Here is a 13,430-nt window from a genome sequence, read left to right as displayed (position 1 = left end):
AGAATTGATTGAAAGGAAAAAATCATGAATACTTTTTATTTCCTGTTTTGTTTATTGGCACTTGTTAGGCTTTGCAGTGCATGTCTGTGGCTTGACAAAATGTGTGTCTATACTATGGCAATTAAAGCCAAAAAATCCCCATCAGTTCAATGCCAAATGAAGGTAACATAAGAAATAAAGCATATTTATCCTATTCAGAAAAAAAAAAATTGGTGACAGAAACACACTTTTCAAACAGTTTAAAGACATGCAGTTTTATACTTTTAAAACTAAATACGGTGACAAAAACTTTTCATTGAAGTAGAAAATTTTGTTCTCATTTTAAACAAACTAACCTTTCTATACTAGTTAGTTTTTTTCACATTTCCTCCCACTTCAAAATTTATCTTCTAGATTATACACCTATTTCAAATATAATTCTGTTTTTAAAAAGTTTACCAATCATCAGTCACAAGAGGGCATTGCTAGGATGGCAATTGAAAAGAGTGAAGTAGAGTCTTAATTTTGGAATATTTGGAAATCTTATGAAAAATAATCAAGGCGAAAATCTATTTAAATGAATTGGAAAACCTTGATGCATATATTTTCAAAAGTTAAAAATCATTGTTTTTTTTTTTATCATACTATCATGTCATACTATCCAAGACAAAAGATGACAATGGATAAAATGCACCTTCTGTTTTAGCTTAAATAAATTATTTCTGCTTATAGTACCTTGTCCTATTATGCAGGAAATTACGACAGATATGATTCAATTTAGTTGTCACTTAAAAAAGCATTTATTAAAAAGCACTTTCTATTGCCAGGATCTGTTCTTAGTGTTAGGGATACAAAGAAAGACAAAATCAGTCCCAGAGCACACATTGAGTGAAAGCTGAGAAATTTTCACCCTTAAATTTTAAATAAATACCATGAGATGGGGTATGGAATACAGCTGGCAAAGATTGTAGGTGTTATAGGAATTGTTTTAAAATAACTGTCCTTTAGAAGCATTGAGATAATAGTATCTTAGAGTTGAAATGAAGCTCGGACATTATCTAATCTAACTCATACTTGAGGAGGAATTTCCTTTATTACGTTTTCAACAAGTTATCCTTTTTCAGTTGTTCAGTAGTATCTGACTCTTTATGACCCCATTTGGGGTTTTCTTGGCAAAGATATTAGAGTGATTTGCCATTTCCTTCTCCAAAACAAGTGATCCATAAGCCCTTAATTTTTTTTTCCAATTAATAAGCACTTATTTTTCTTCCTTCCCTACTCCCACCTTTATTGACAAACCCCCCCCCAAAACCCACCAGTAAAAAATATGCATAGTTAAGAAAATCAAATTTCATATTGGCTACATTAAAAAAAAAAGAAGCGTGTCTCATTATGCACATTTACTCCATCACCTGTTAGGAGGTAGGTAGCATTCTTTATTCTTGGTCCTCTGGAATCATAGTTTATTACTGTGTTGATCAGAATTCTTAAGAATTTCAAAATTGTTAATTATTTTTATGTTGTTATAGTATAAATGGATCTCTCGTTTTAATCACTTCACTCTTCATTGGTTCACAGAAGTATTCCTAAGTTTCTCTTTAACTGTCTCCTTTGTCTTTTCTGCCAGCACCATAGCATTCACATACCATAATTTATTTAGCCATTCCTCAATTGATAGACACCTTCTTAGTGCCCAGTACTTTGCTACCACAAAAAGAGCTGCTGTTAATATTTTTGTATATATGAGTCATTTTCCTCTTTCATCTTTTAAGGTATAGGTCTCATAGTGGGTCAAAGGATATGCACATTTTAATAGATTTTTGAGCCTAGCTACAAATTGCTTTCCAGAATGGCTGTACTAATTCACAGCTCCACCAACAGTACATTACTGGGCCTCCAACATTTGTCATTTTCTTTTGGTTAACTTTACCAATCTGAGGGGTGTAAGATGGAACCTTAGAGTTGGTTTAATTTGCATTTCTCTTAATGATTTGGAAGATTTAAAAAAAATTGACTATATCTTGATTTCTTCCCTTGAGAATTACTATTTATATTCTTTGACTATTTATCAATTGAGGAATGGCTCTTATACATTTTGAGTCAGTTCCTTGAATATCTTGGAAGTAAGACTTTTATCAGAGAAACTTTCTGGAAAGATTCCCCCCCCCCTCCCCATTTAACAAGTTTCTTTTCTGATCTTATCTGCACTGAATTTATTTGTGTAAGACTTTAAATTTTATGTTATCAGAATTGTCCTGTAATCTGTGATTCTCTTTGTCCTTTGGTTATAAACTCTTCCCCTACCTATAAATCCAAAAGCTAATTTCTTCCATGCTCTTCTAATTTGTTTATGATGTGACCTTTTATATCTAGGTCATGTATTCCTTTAGAGTTGTCAAAAAACTTGCTTGCTGAGATTCTGCTTCTCATTCCTCATCCTTCTGACTTTCCCTTGCATTTTGGCATTGCCAACTTCTCCCTTATTCTGTGTACTTTCTCATCTGACTCGTGACACTGCTCTTCCTGGGTTTTCCTCCTACCTGGTTGATCACTTCTCCATCTCCTTACTTGGACCATTATCCTTCTTTTGCCCATAAAGTATGGATGCCCCTAAAGCTCCATTCTGGGCCCTTTTTTCTTTCTCTCTCTGTTGGTATTTTTATCGATTTCCATGCGTTAAATGATTCATTTCTATGCAGATGACTCCCAGATCTTTGTATATACTTCTAATCTTTCTCTTAAACTCCTTCCTGTTGCATATTACCAACTACTTTGTGTGTATTTGGTATGTACCTAGTTATTTATGTTAGTACGCAAAACCGTATGTAATATATGGAGCTTATAAATATAAAACACATATATAATGTACACCTTTAAAGAGCAGAGACTGTTTTTACCTTTCTTTGCATCCCTAGATGCATAGTGCCAAATAATTTATCACTTGGTGGCCAACCTATTAGAGATAAACTTCTGTATTTAGTTAGACAGCATAGTCTATTTCTAGAAGCTTACTTGAAGCCTTTCAGTTCGATAGAACCTTGAACCCAGACTTTTATAGCCTAGTGACTAGTCTCAGGTTTAGCACAGTATGACTTTAATCTCTCTCGAGATATTATGCATTTGTAGCTTTAAATTGGCATTGACTTTTTTGGCTATATCAAAATGTTTCATACTGGGCATGCCTAATTCTTTTTCTTAAAAAAATTTTTTTTAATTGGTATCCTTTGTTTTTACATTTCCTAGATTCTCCCAACATCACTCCCCCTTTTCCTCCTAGCGTGCCATTTCTTTTTTTTTTTTTTTGCAGGGCAATGAGGGTTAAGTGACTTGCCCAGGGTCAAACAGCTAGTGTCGAGTGTCTGAGGCTGGATTTGAACTCAGGTCCTCCTGAATCCAGGACCAGTGCTTTATCCACTGAGCCACCTAGCTGCCTCCTAGAGTGCCATTTCTTATGACTTTTAAGACTTTATTTTTTTAATTAATTTTTTTTTTTTAGTGAGGCAATTGGGGTTAAGTGACTTGCCCAGGGTCACACAGCTAGTAAGTGTTAAGTGTCTGAGGCCAGATTTGAACTCAGCTACTCCTGACTCCAGGGCCGGTGCTCTATCCACTGCGCCATCCAGCTGCCCCAAAGACTTTATTTTTAAATTTTATTTTATGGTTATAATTTTTTCCCTCCCGGCTGGAAGTGCAGTGGCCATTCCTGAGCCTGATCCCACGACAGGAGGTTTGACATGCTCCATTTTTGACCTGAACTGATTTGAATCTTCTTCTGTGGCCTATTGGCCCTGTCCTTTCTCCCTCTTTGGGTAGAGGTACTTGTACAGTCTCGGACACTGAAACAAAGAATTTCTAAGCTTAAGGGATCCACCATCCTCAGCCTTCCCAGAATTTGGGATTAAAGGTATGGTATGTACTACCATACCCAGCACCAAAGACTTAAAAAAAAAAAAGTGGAAGAAAAGAAAAAAATTCTGTAAAACTGACTACCATTTTGAAAATGTCTGGCATTATATATGCAATATTTTACACCTATGGATTCTGACCTCTGTCCAAGGGGAGGCAATATTCTAATATTTCTTCTTTGTAGCTAAGCTTGTTCCTTATAATTTTGCAACATTCATTTCCAGTTGTTTTGTGGCTGTTATTGGTCTTTTCTTTACATTGTTGCAGTCATTTTGTACATTGTTTTCCTGCCTCTGCTTACTTTACATTGCAGTTCGTCTAAGTCTTGCCTTGCTTCTTGGTATGCATCATGCCCATCATTTGTTACTGCAGTTATTTTCCATTTTGTTTATTTACCATAATTTGTTTAGCCATTCCACAGTTGATTGGTATCTATGTTGGCATGGTGAAGAGATTGTGGGACTTGGAGTCAAAAAGATCTGAGTTCAAATTTTGTGACCTTGGGTATTTCATAGAATCTTTCTTATGTCTCAGTTTCCTCAGAAAACAAGCAGACTTTCAGGGAGACCTTGCAGTGGGGAGGGTTGCTACTCATTCCTCTCTTTTGCAGGATGGAGTTCCTGAAACTGGAAGAACAATGAGAAGACCAGTAAAAAAAGCTGCTAACTATTGCTATGATTTAAAAAAAAGTTTTTAATGGGCAAGATAATTCAAAGGCTGCAGTACTGAAGATTGGAAAAAGGTGATTTTTTTATTGATGACATTCACTTTTTTGTTCAAGACTGTTATAACCATTGTCAGGAGAAATCTAGGTAAACTTGTAAGATATGGATAGCTACATCAGACTCAAACATCCACTCCTGCCCTCACCCCCACCCCCCAAAAATGGGGACCTCGAGAGTCTTTTACCCAAGGAGAGAATTAACTCTGGTAAATACATTGATAATCAGAGAAGAATTGTTTCAAAATTACAGGATTTCCCTCATTACACCTGGACTATTTCAATAGCCTTTGAGTTGGCCTCTCTGCCTCAAGTCTCTTTCCACTCCATTCCACCCTCATCTGTCAAATTAATCTTAACTCAAGAGCAAATGTGACCATATCAACCTCCACCTCAACCCATCTCCCTTAAGTGGCTCCTAGTAACCTTCAGAATGAAATATAAAATCATCTATCTGATGTTTAAAGCCCTTCATAACCTGATCTTCTGCCTTTCCAGTCTTCTTACACCTTAACCCCTAGTGTTCTATGATCCAGTGACACTAGCCTCCTTGCTGTTCCTTCTATAAAACACTCCATTACCCAACTCAGGGCATTTTTGCAGGCTAATTCTCTGTCTGGAATTCTTTCCCTCCTCATCTCTATCTTTTGGTTTCTCTAACTTCTTTCAAGTCCTAGCTAAAATCCTAGCTTCAAGAAATCTTTCCTACTCCCTCTTAATGCTAGTGTGTTTATTTATTGGTTATCTCCAATTCATCCTTTGTATAGCTTGTTTGTACATAGTTTGCATGTTTTCTTCCCCATTGGACTATGAGTTCCTTGAGAGCAGGGACTTTTACCTTTTTTGTTGTTTTGTTGTTGTTGTTGTATCCCCAGTGCTTAACAGAGTTCTTGGGACTAATGGGTGCTTAATAAGTGCTTAGACTGGGGCAGCTAGGTGGCGCAGTGGATAGAGCACCAGCCCTGGAGTCAGGAGTACCTGAGTTCAAATCCGGCCTCAGACACTTAACACTTACTAGCTGTGTGACCCTGGGGAAGTCACGTAACCCCAGTTGCCTCACTAAAAAAAAAAAAAAAGAGTGCTTAGACTAAGAGACTGCAATGGTGTTGCATCATGTAACATGTCACACAAGGTTAAAGAATTTATCCAAGACAGTAAAAGGAACATGCTTCAGTGGCCTGGGAGCTTGCCTGATTTAAACCTGATTGAAAACTTATGGGCCAATCAAGGGTTGATCAGGAAAAATGGACTTTGTAAAAAGCTTACTATCCAATATGATGTTAGGTTTCCTGATGAAGAATTAAAGCATATAAATCAAGATCTTGTGAACTAAGTGCCAAACTATTGCGTATTGAATTTTTTTTTTAAGTTGTAGACAGTTGTAAGGTTTATTGTGTTAAATTTTTACTTTGCCTTAGTTGACTTGCATAGCACTGTAGGTGCTTAATGTTTGCTGATTGATTGTCTTTGATGAAATTTAAGTGGTTTTAGGGAAGAGCTATTTCTAATGTCAATGGTGACCACATACCACTATTAATCTTTTTTTTTATCCTGTACTGTCTAGTGTGAGGAGTGTTCTCGGTAGAGGGAAAAAAAATCGATTCGTAAATGAGATCACAGTGATTTTTGTTGTGATTTAGCACACTAATATATCAAACATTTTCCTAATACCTATTATTGCAATTGAAGATCACACATTATGCTAACATGATGGTATTCACTATCAGGATAACTATTGATTTTGAAGCCCATATTTTATAGTTCTAGAGGGAGTATTACAATAAAGCAAAAAGAGTCAGACTGTTATTTGAATTACTTTTTTGATAGGAGGGAGTGTTGAATGTGTATGGAGCAATGGGAATTTCACTTTAAAACGTTTATGGATTACTTTTGCTGACTTTCTCACGGGGCTAAAAGCAAAGATGTAATTAAAATTGAGCTAAGAGATTGTGATGATGATTCTGAATCCAGATTTAATTATGAAGTTTTCTCAAGTCATAGACATTTTAATTTTCAAAGAAACAAATTAACTTGAATTTAAATTTTAAATGAAATACATTCCCATTTAATACCTTTTTTCATGGCAAAAGTAGTGGTTGCAAAATAACCGATTAGATACTGTAACTCTACTTGCACTAGTCTTCAATTGGCGCTACCCTTAATCAATTTATTTTTTAAATATATGACTTTAGAATAGAAAAAAAATGGTAATGACAAATGGTTTTCTTGAAAGTTTTTGAATATAGGACAGTATTTGGAAATTCTGTGTCATTAAATTGATTGTATGGAGAGAGAAGTGGTTGCTATATTTGAAGTTGGATAAGGTTGAGGCTAACACTTTTACCCCCCAAATTATCTCCCTCGATGGAGAGAATGTGTACTGGCAACAGTTTTGGATTCTCTCTCTTATACACTTTTTCACAACATCACTTAAACATTGTATTTTACTTGTTCAGAAACCTTCAATGGCTTTCTGTTGATGGCATGATAAAATCCCAACTCCACATTTTGTATTCAGTATTTTCTGTAGTGTGTTCCTAAAGTATTTTTCTAGCACTGTTTCCCAGTACATTGGACAAACTGGTTTCTTCAGTGTCTCATGAACTTTATTTCCTGGTGTTTTATAACATTTGTTTCTTTGCTTATTCAAATCATAGCCTTTCTTTAAGGACCACATGCAAAATGGTGCTGTAGGAAAACTAACATGGCAGTGTTATATAGGAAGAATTGGGCTGCAGTGGAAGCAGAGCTTGCAGGCAGGGATACTTGAGACTAATACTCTCGCTTTGAGATGAAGAGAACCTATACTAGAATATTGGTGGTATGTGAAATGGAAAGGGGCTGAGGCCAGAGACCTCATTAAAGGGAAGGATTTTGGTTACTGGTTGTGGGAGGTGTCACAATAAAAAAATCTTCAATAAAGAGAAACTAAGGCACAAAGGTCCAAGCATGATTAATTTATTAGCAAGGCTAGCAGTTGCCAATAAAAAGGAGTCACTGGTTCCTCAGTAGCCAGAAACTTGTCTAACAGCAGTTTTTTATACAGTTGATTCAGTGATGCAAACTAAACTAAGACTGTGATTGGTTTACAGCGGAGGGTAGCCTTATATTTTACTCACGCTGACTTCTCTAGAACCTAAAGCAAGCGGGGGAAAAGCAGAGTTGAATAGCTTTCATGCTAGATGCCACTTAACACCAAGAGAGACCCAGTGCTAGTCAAAACATCTTGGGGCGGCTAGGTGGCACAGTGGATAAAGCACCAGCCCTGGATTCAGGAGTACTTGAGTTCAAATCTGGCCTCAGACACTTAACACTTACTAGCTGTGTGACCCTGGGCAAGTCACTTAACCCCCATTGCCCTGCAAAAAAACAAAAAACCAAAACCAAAACCAAACAAAAAAACCCATCTCCTGACCAGGTTGACTAATCTTCCACTTAATCTTCCTTCTCTCCTTAGGATGGGACCAGGTTGTAGTTCATAAAATTGGGAACTCTGAACTCTTACAAACTGTTGCTGAGTCGTACACAATTAAATCCAAATATAATCCATAGATAGTAGTTTCAGTGATTAACTAAAATTCTTTAATACTCAGTAATCTAAGTTTCACAGAGGAGAGAAAGAAGAATGGAGGAATTATTGATTATTCTAAGGTTTCAAATCTAGGTGACTAGAAAAATGGTGATAGATATTGTTGACAGAATTAGAGGAGAGGGCCAGAGTGAGTTCCATTTATTTATCTTCTCTGTCAAGCAAGTTGCTATTGCAACCCCTAGATATCTTTGTTTTTAAACTATAGATATAGTTTGTCGAATCTTACATTTTAAAAAATTGCAAGACACTTCTCTCATGGCCCTTAATTCTCCTTGTGTTTCGCATAAATCTGTTATACACTGCTTGTCTATATCCCCTTCTATTCCTTTTCCTTCTTAGGTACAGTCATACCCATTCCCAACACATTATAGTTTTGTCCAATTATTAACAAAAAATACAGATAGTATTAATGCTTACCTCCCAGAGTTACTGTAAGAATCAAAAGAGGTAATATTTATTTAAAAAGGACTTTGAAAACTTTAAAATGTTATATAAATACTACCTATCATTATTATTGTTATTATTTAGTGCAGTGGTTCTCAAAATGTCAGCTATGAATCCTGGGGTCCCTGAAACCCGTTTGCAGTGGGGTGTCCAAAGAGGTTAGAACTCCCTTCATAATAATACTAAGATTTTTTTTTGTCTATTAAAATATTCCTTCCTTTTCCAACTATGTATCTATGTGAGACCAGTTTTTCTTCAGATACATACCTCAACCAAAATAACATATTATAATAGATTGAATACAGAAATAGATACGAGAATCTAGTTGTCTTTTATTAAGCCACCATTTAAGAGATTTGGAAAAATTTGTAAAACAGTACTCACATAAATTTTTTTTTGAAAATAGTTATTTTCATGAAACCATTTTTATATTAATATGTAATGGGTTTATTATTTTTAAATGAATTAAAAACATTAAAAATATTTATCAGTTTTAATTTCTAATAAGGTAAATGTTGATACATATAAATCACATTTTATAATGTAAAAGGGGTTTTGAGACAAAAACATTTGAGGACCACTGATTTAGCATATAGCTTCTATTTTTTTCTCTGCAAAGTTGATTCCTCAGAATGTTGTCTTTTTTCTTGATGATGATGATGTACTTCTGGGCCCTAACAATTTTTAAATGGTCCATTAACCATGATGATGGTTTTGCATGCTTAATAATGAACTCTGTAAAAGACATCATCAAACCAGACCCCAGGATGTTAATTGCTCTGTGTATTCTGCACTGATATTTAATAAGAAATTCTAATAAGTCTTAGAAGATTTTTATCAAAATTTTTATTTATGTAAAATATAATTGTCTAAATTTAAGCCTCCACCATTTTGACATACATAAAGATGAAAAACATTGCACATATTTTCTGAAAATAGTTCCTTCCTTTCCCTTTTTTTTAGATAACAAGTTTAACTGATTAGTATAATAGAAGCTGTACCAAAATTGTGCTGAAATAGTGCTCCTTTTAGCTTAGTATAGTGCATGACAAAAGACAGTAACGAATGTGTAGATTTTAAAGTCCACTTGCCATGAGAGAATGTCATCATATTGTTTCTTTGACTTGCAGTGGTTGGAATTGGAAAAGGAACAAAAATGTTGACCAGTATGTTATCAGGTTCCAAGGTAAGAATGATGAATTTTATTAGCTTTTAACTATCCTTTAATGATCTGTGTTGGTAACTTTTGATTAAAAATATGTGAAGACTCTTGGACATTCTGGATACAGAATAAATGATTGCATACTTGAAAAGGCATTTTTAATTACTATGTAAAGCATCATATTGAAGGATACAAATAGAAAAGTGAGGAAAATCTTTCTCTTTTTCCCTCAGGTATTTTATTTTTTTTTCCAATTCCATGTAAACATTTTTTAATATTGTTTTTTTAAAAAAATTTTATTTCCCAATTTTCTCCTACCCCTGCCTGCAAACCTTGCTCTTAAGAAGTTCTTATCCACCAAAAAAGAAAAAAAGTTCTTATTCTAATGGTAGGAGACAACATTTTAGGGTTTGCTGCAAGGCATGTGAAAGAGTCCTATGGTTCTTAGGGTGCTGTTGCAAGTCAGGTGGTAAGGATAAGAGTCCTTAGAATACTGTGTATTGAGCCTGTGGTGTGGGAGGGCAGATGGTAAGGCACTGGTCCTCATTAAAGCTCTGAATAGCATATATAGAAAAGTACAGCTGCAAGTAGTTAAAGAAGTCTGTACTGTTTGAAAATAGTTACTATTTCAAAATGCTGTCATAAAATAGAGCTTTACTTCTGATAATTAAACTTTCATTGGAGTTTGTGAAACATTTTTTACTTTTATCTTTGAATATATTAAAGATATATTTCATCAACAGTAGTTGAACTTTTGTTAGAACTTGGTTAAATAATAAAATTTCATTTCTTTTATAGATATATTGTTTTGTATTTTATAAATGGAAAGGTATTTAAATACTTTAGTTCAGGTATGATTAACCTGGAGTCTCAACTTTAAAAAAATAACTATTTTAGTATAATTGGTTTCTTTTTTAATCCTGTGCATTTTATTTTATACATTTAAAAACATTATTCTGAGAAAGGGGTTCATCAGACTGCTAAAGAGTTAGACAAAAAAGTCAGGAACCTTGTCTGCCCTAGTCCAACTGTCTAATTTTATAGAATGATACTTATAACTTACAAATTAAGTATGATAGACTAATAGAGTAGTATCTGGGAACACTTGGCTTTCATCTTGAGTACTTTGCTGGGGATTGGATAGGGGGGTGTTTGGGGCTGAGACTATTATAATCATTTCCTAGTACTGGAGTGTGAATAGTTTCTGAAAGTTTAGAGATTAAGGAACTATAGGAATGTTAATAGTGCTGATGCTGATCAAGTGATTAGCATTTTCAAAAAATAAATATAAAAAGTGATAATACTTTGAAGCCAACCTAAATGAATAACAAGCCATTACTACACTTAACTCAGAATCTACTAGTTTATTCTCTTTTTCTCTACTTTTGTGTATATAGCGCTTTCTTTTCTTGGAGTTATGTGTATATTTGTCTCTTTCCTTTTCTTCTATGCCCCCCTCTTCCCTAATTAGCTATAATATTCAGTTAATGTATTTTTTTTTTAAAATTAGTCATATTAATAAAATTTTATGTTCTTTGACAGTTCATACTTTCCATAATTTGCTTTTCTTCCCTTCTTTCAGTCTGCTGCTTCAGCCAAACTGTATCTATATGCCCTGCAGCATTTTCATGCCTTACTTCCTCCTTTGTTCATTCTCCTTTTCCATTTTAGCCTGTTGAATTTCTCTCTATCCTTTAAAGCTTACCTTAAATGCATCTCTTCCAGGGAACTTATCCTCATCCTTCTGGTCAGTAAGGACCCTTGAAACACATTGCTTCCTCCTCACTTCAGATCTTGTGTAACATTTGTTTTTCAGTTCTCTATGCACTTATCATATAATGTCTACTATAACCATGTAAACTTTAAAGCAATACACAGATTTGAACTATTGTTATTTTATTGTATCAGGACACCATAAGCTCCAAGAAGGTAAAAATTGGCTTATTTTTAGCTTTGTGTCTCACTCAACCAAGTAGGTGCTTACAAAACATTTGCTATTGTTTTTGCTAAATTAAAAATCAGTCAAGTTTAACCTTTTACATACTCCTCTGTCCAAAGAATTTTTTTTTAAAGCTTCCTTTTTTTTTAAATTACGTGGACATCGCTTAGTTATTATTATTTTTTTTTTGGTCAGCAGAAAGTGATTGATTTCCCTTGGTGTGGTTATATGCGCATAATATATACCTGCTGAGTTTACTTGAAGAGAATAATTCCATAAATACAGAATTCCCAAAATAAGTACACTTATATCTTGACCTACTCTAATATTGACTTGAAAGAATTAAAAATAAGTCCAAAATGAAGTTCTAGCATCTTATCAGAGCCTCTAAGTTTTGCCAGAATTATATGTAATATGAATTAGGACCAAGTAGGGAAAAAGAAAAGTCATCTATATTGGTATTTCTCTTAGTTTGGATTTCTTAGATATAGATGAAATTTTAAAAAAGTAATGGAGTTGGGGCAGCTAGGTGGTGGAGTAGATAGAGCACCGGCCCTGGATTCAGGAGGACCTGAGTTCAAATCCGGCCTCAGACACTTAACACTTACTAGCTGTGTGACCCTGGGCCAGTCACTTAACCCCAATTGCCTCACCCCCCAAAGAAAAAAAAGGTAATGGAGTTGTTTAATGTTATTGTACATATATAACCTATATCCGATTACCTGCTGTCTTGGGGAGAAGAGGGAGGGAGAAAAATTTGAAATTAGAAATCTTATAAAAACAAATGTTGAAAACTATCTACATGTAACTGGAAAATAATAAAATACTTTTATAATTAAAAAAAAAGAAATGGAGTTGGGGCAGCTGGGTGGCATAGTGGATAAAACACCAGCCCTGGATTCAGGAGGACCTGAGTTCAAATCCAGCCTTAGACACTTGACACTTATTACTACCTATGTGACCCTGGGCAAGTCACTTAACCCTCATTGCCCTAAAAAAAAAGTGATGGAGCCATACTCACTTCAACAAGCATTTATTAAGCATCTACCATGTGCCCTCAAGGAGTTTACTTTCTACTAGAGAGAGACTGTAGTCCTCTACAGTGAGAGCTCCTTAATTTGTTTGTAGAGAGATCATTACTTTCAATTCTCTATAAAGACAAAGCAATGATTAGTGAAAATTTGCTAATGGGGTTATCTCTAGTCTTGCCCCAATAAATGGGCATGGACCATTTGGAAGTAAGGTAATCATTCTTCTGGAATTCAACAAAATTTTATTAAGTTGGCTTGTTCATAGCACTGTACTAGGCAAATGAATTTCCAGGCAATTTTGTTTATACTGTTTGTTTGGTAAATACATTTTTAAAAACATTGTAGATAAAAGTAACAAATGACCGGTTAATGAAGTTGAATTTTGGAGAAGTAATTTTTTTTTTTACCCTAGACCTTATTTGCATAATGTAGCTGTTAAATCATTTGTGATTGTTAAAAAGGGCAGTAGCTAGTGCCAAATAAGCAGTAACCCTACAATGAGCTTAGATTTGGACCTTGACCTGTGACAGGATTCTTAGAGCTTTAGTTCATGACTCTTGGGGCCAGAAGATGGGCTGTAATAGTCTTGAGGTCCAGGGCCATAAAGAAGAATTGTATAGTATGTAACACTGGTGCAAAGCCTCCATCCTTTTCTT

The 13,430-nt window shown here is 34.7% G+C and overlaps 1 protein-coding gene across 1 annotated transcript in view; it reads left to right on the top strand.

Annotated features, from left to right (window-relative positions):
- TRUB1 (TruB pseudouridine synthase family member 1) overlaps positions 1-13,430 on the top strand; it is a 44,058-nt gene that overhangs the window by 6,751 nt on the left and 23,877 nt on the right. Inside the window, exon 3 of the mRNA XM_043990067.1 lies at positions 9,773-9,828. Within this exon, the coding sequence (XP_043846002.1) occupies positions 9,773-9,828 (56 nt within the window). The remainder of the gene's footprint in view (positions 1-9,772; positions 9,829-13,430) is intronic.

Source organism: Dromiciops gliroides, chromosome 2, assembly GCF_019393635.1.
Source record: "Dromiciops gliroides isolate mDroGli1 chromosome 2, mDroGli1.pri, whole genome shotgun sequence".
Taxonomy (NCBI): Eukaryota; Metazoa; Chordata; class Mammalia; order Microbiotheria; family Microbiotheriidae; genus Dromiciops; species Dromiciops gliroides.
This window is presented reverse-complemented; position numbering and strand designations above follow the sequence as displayed.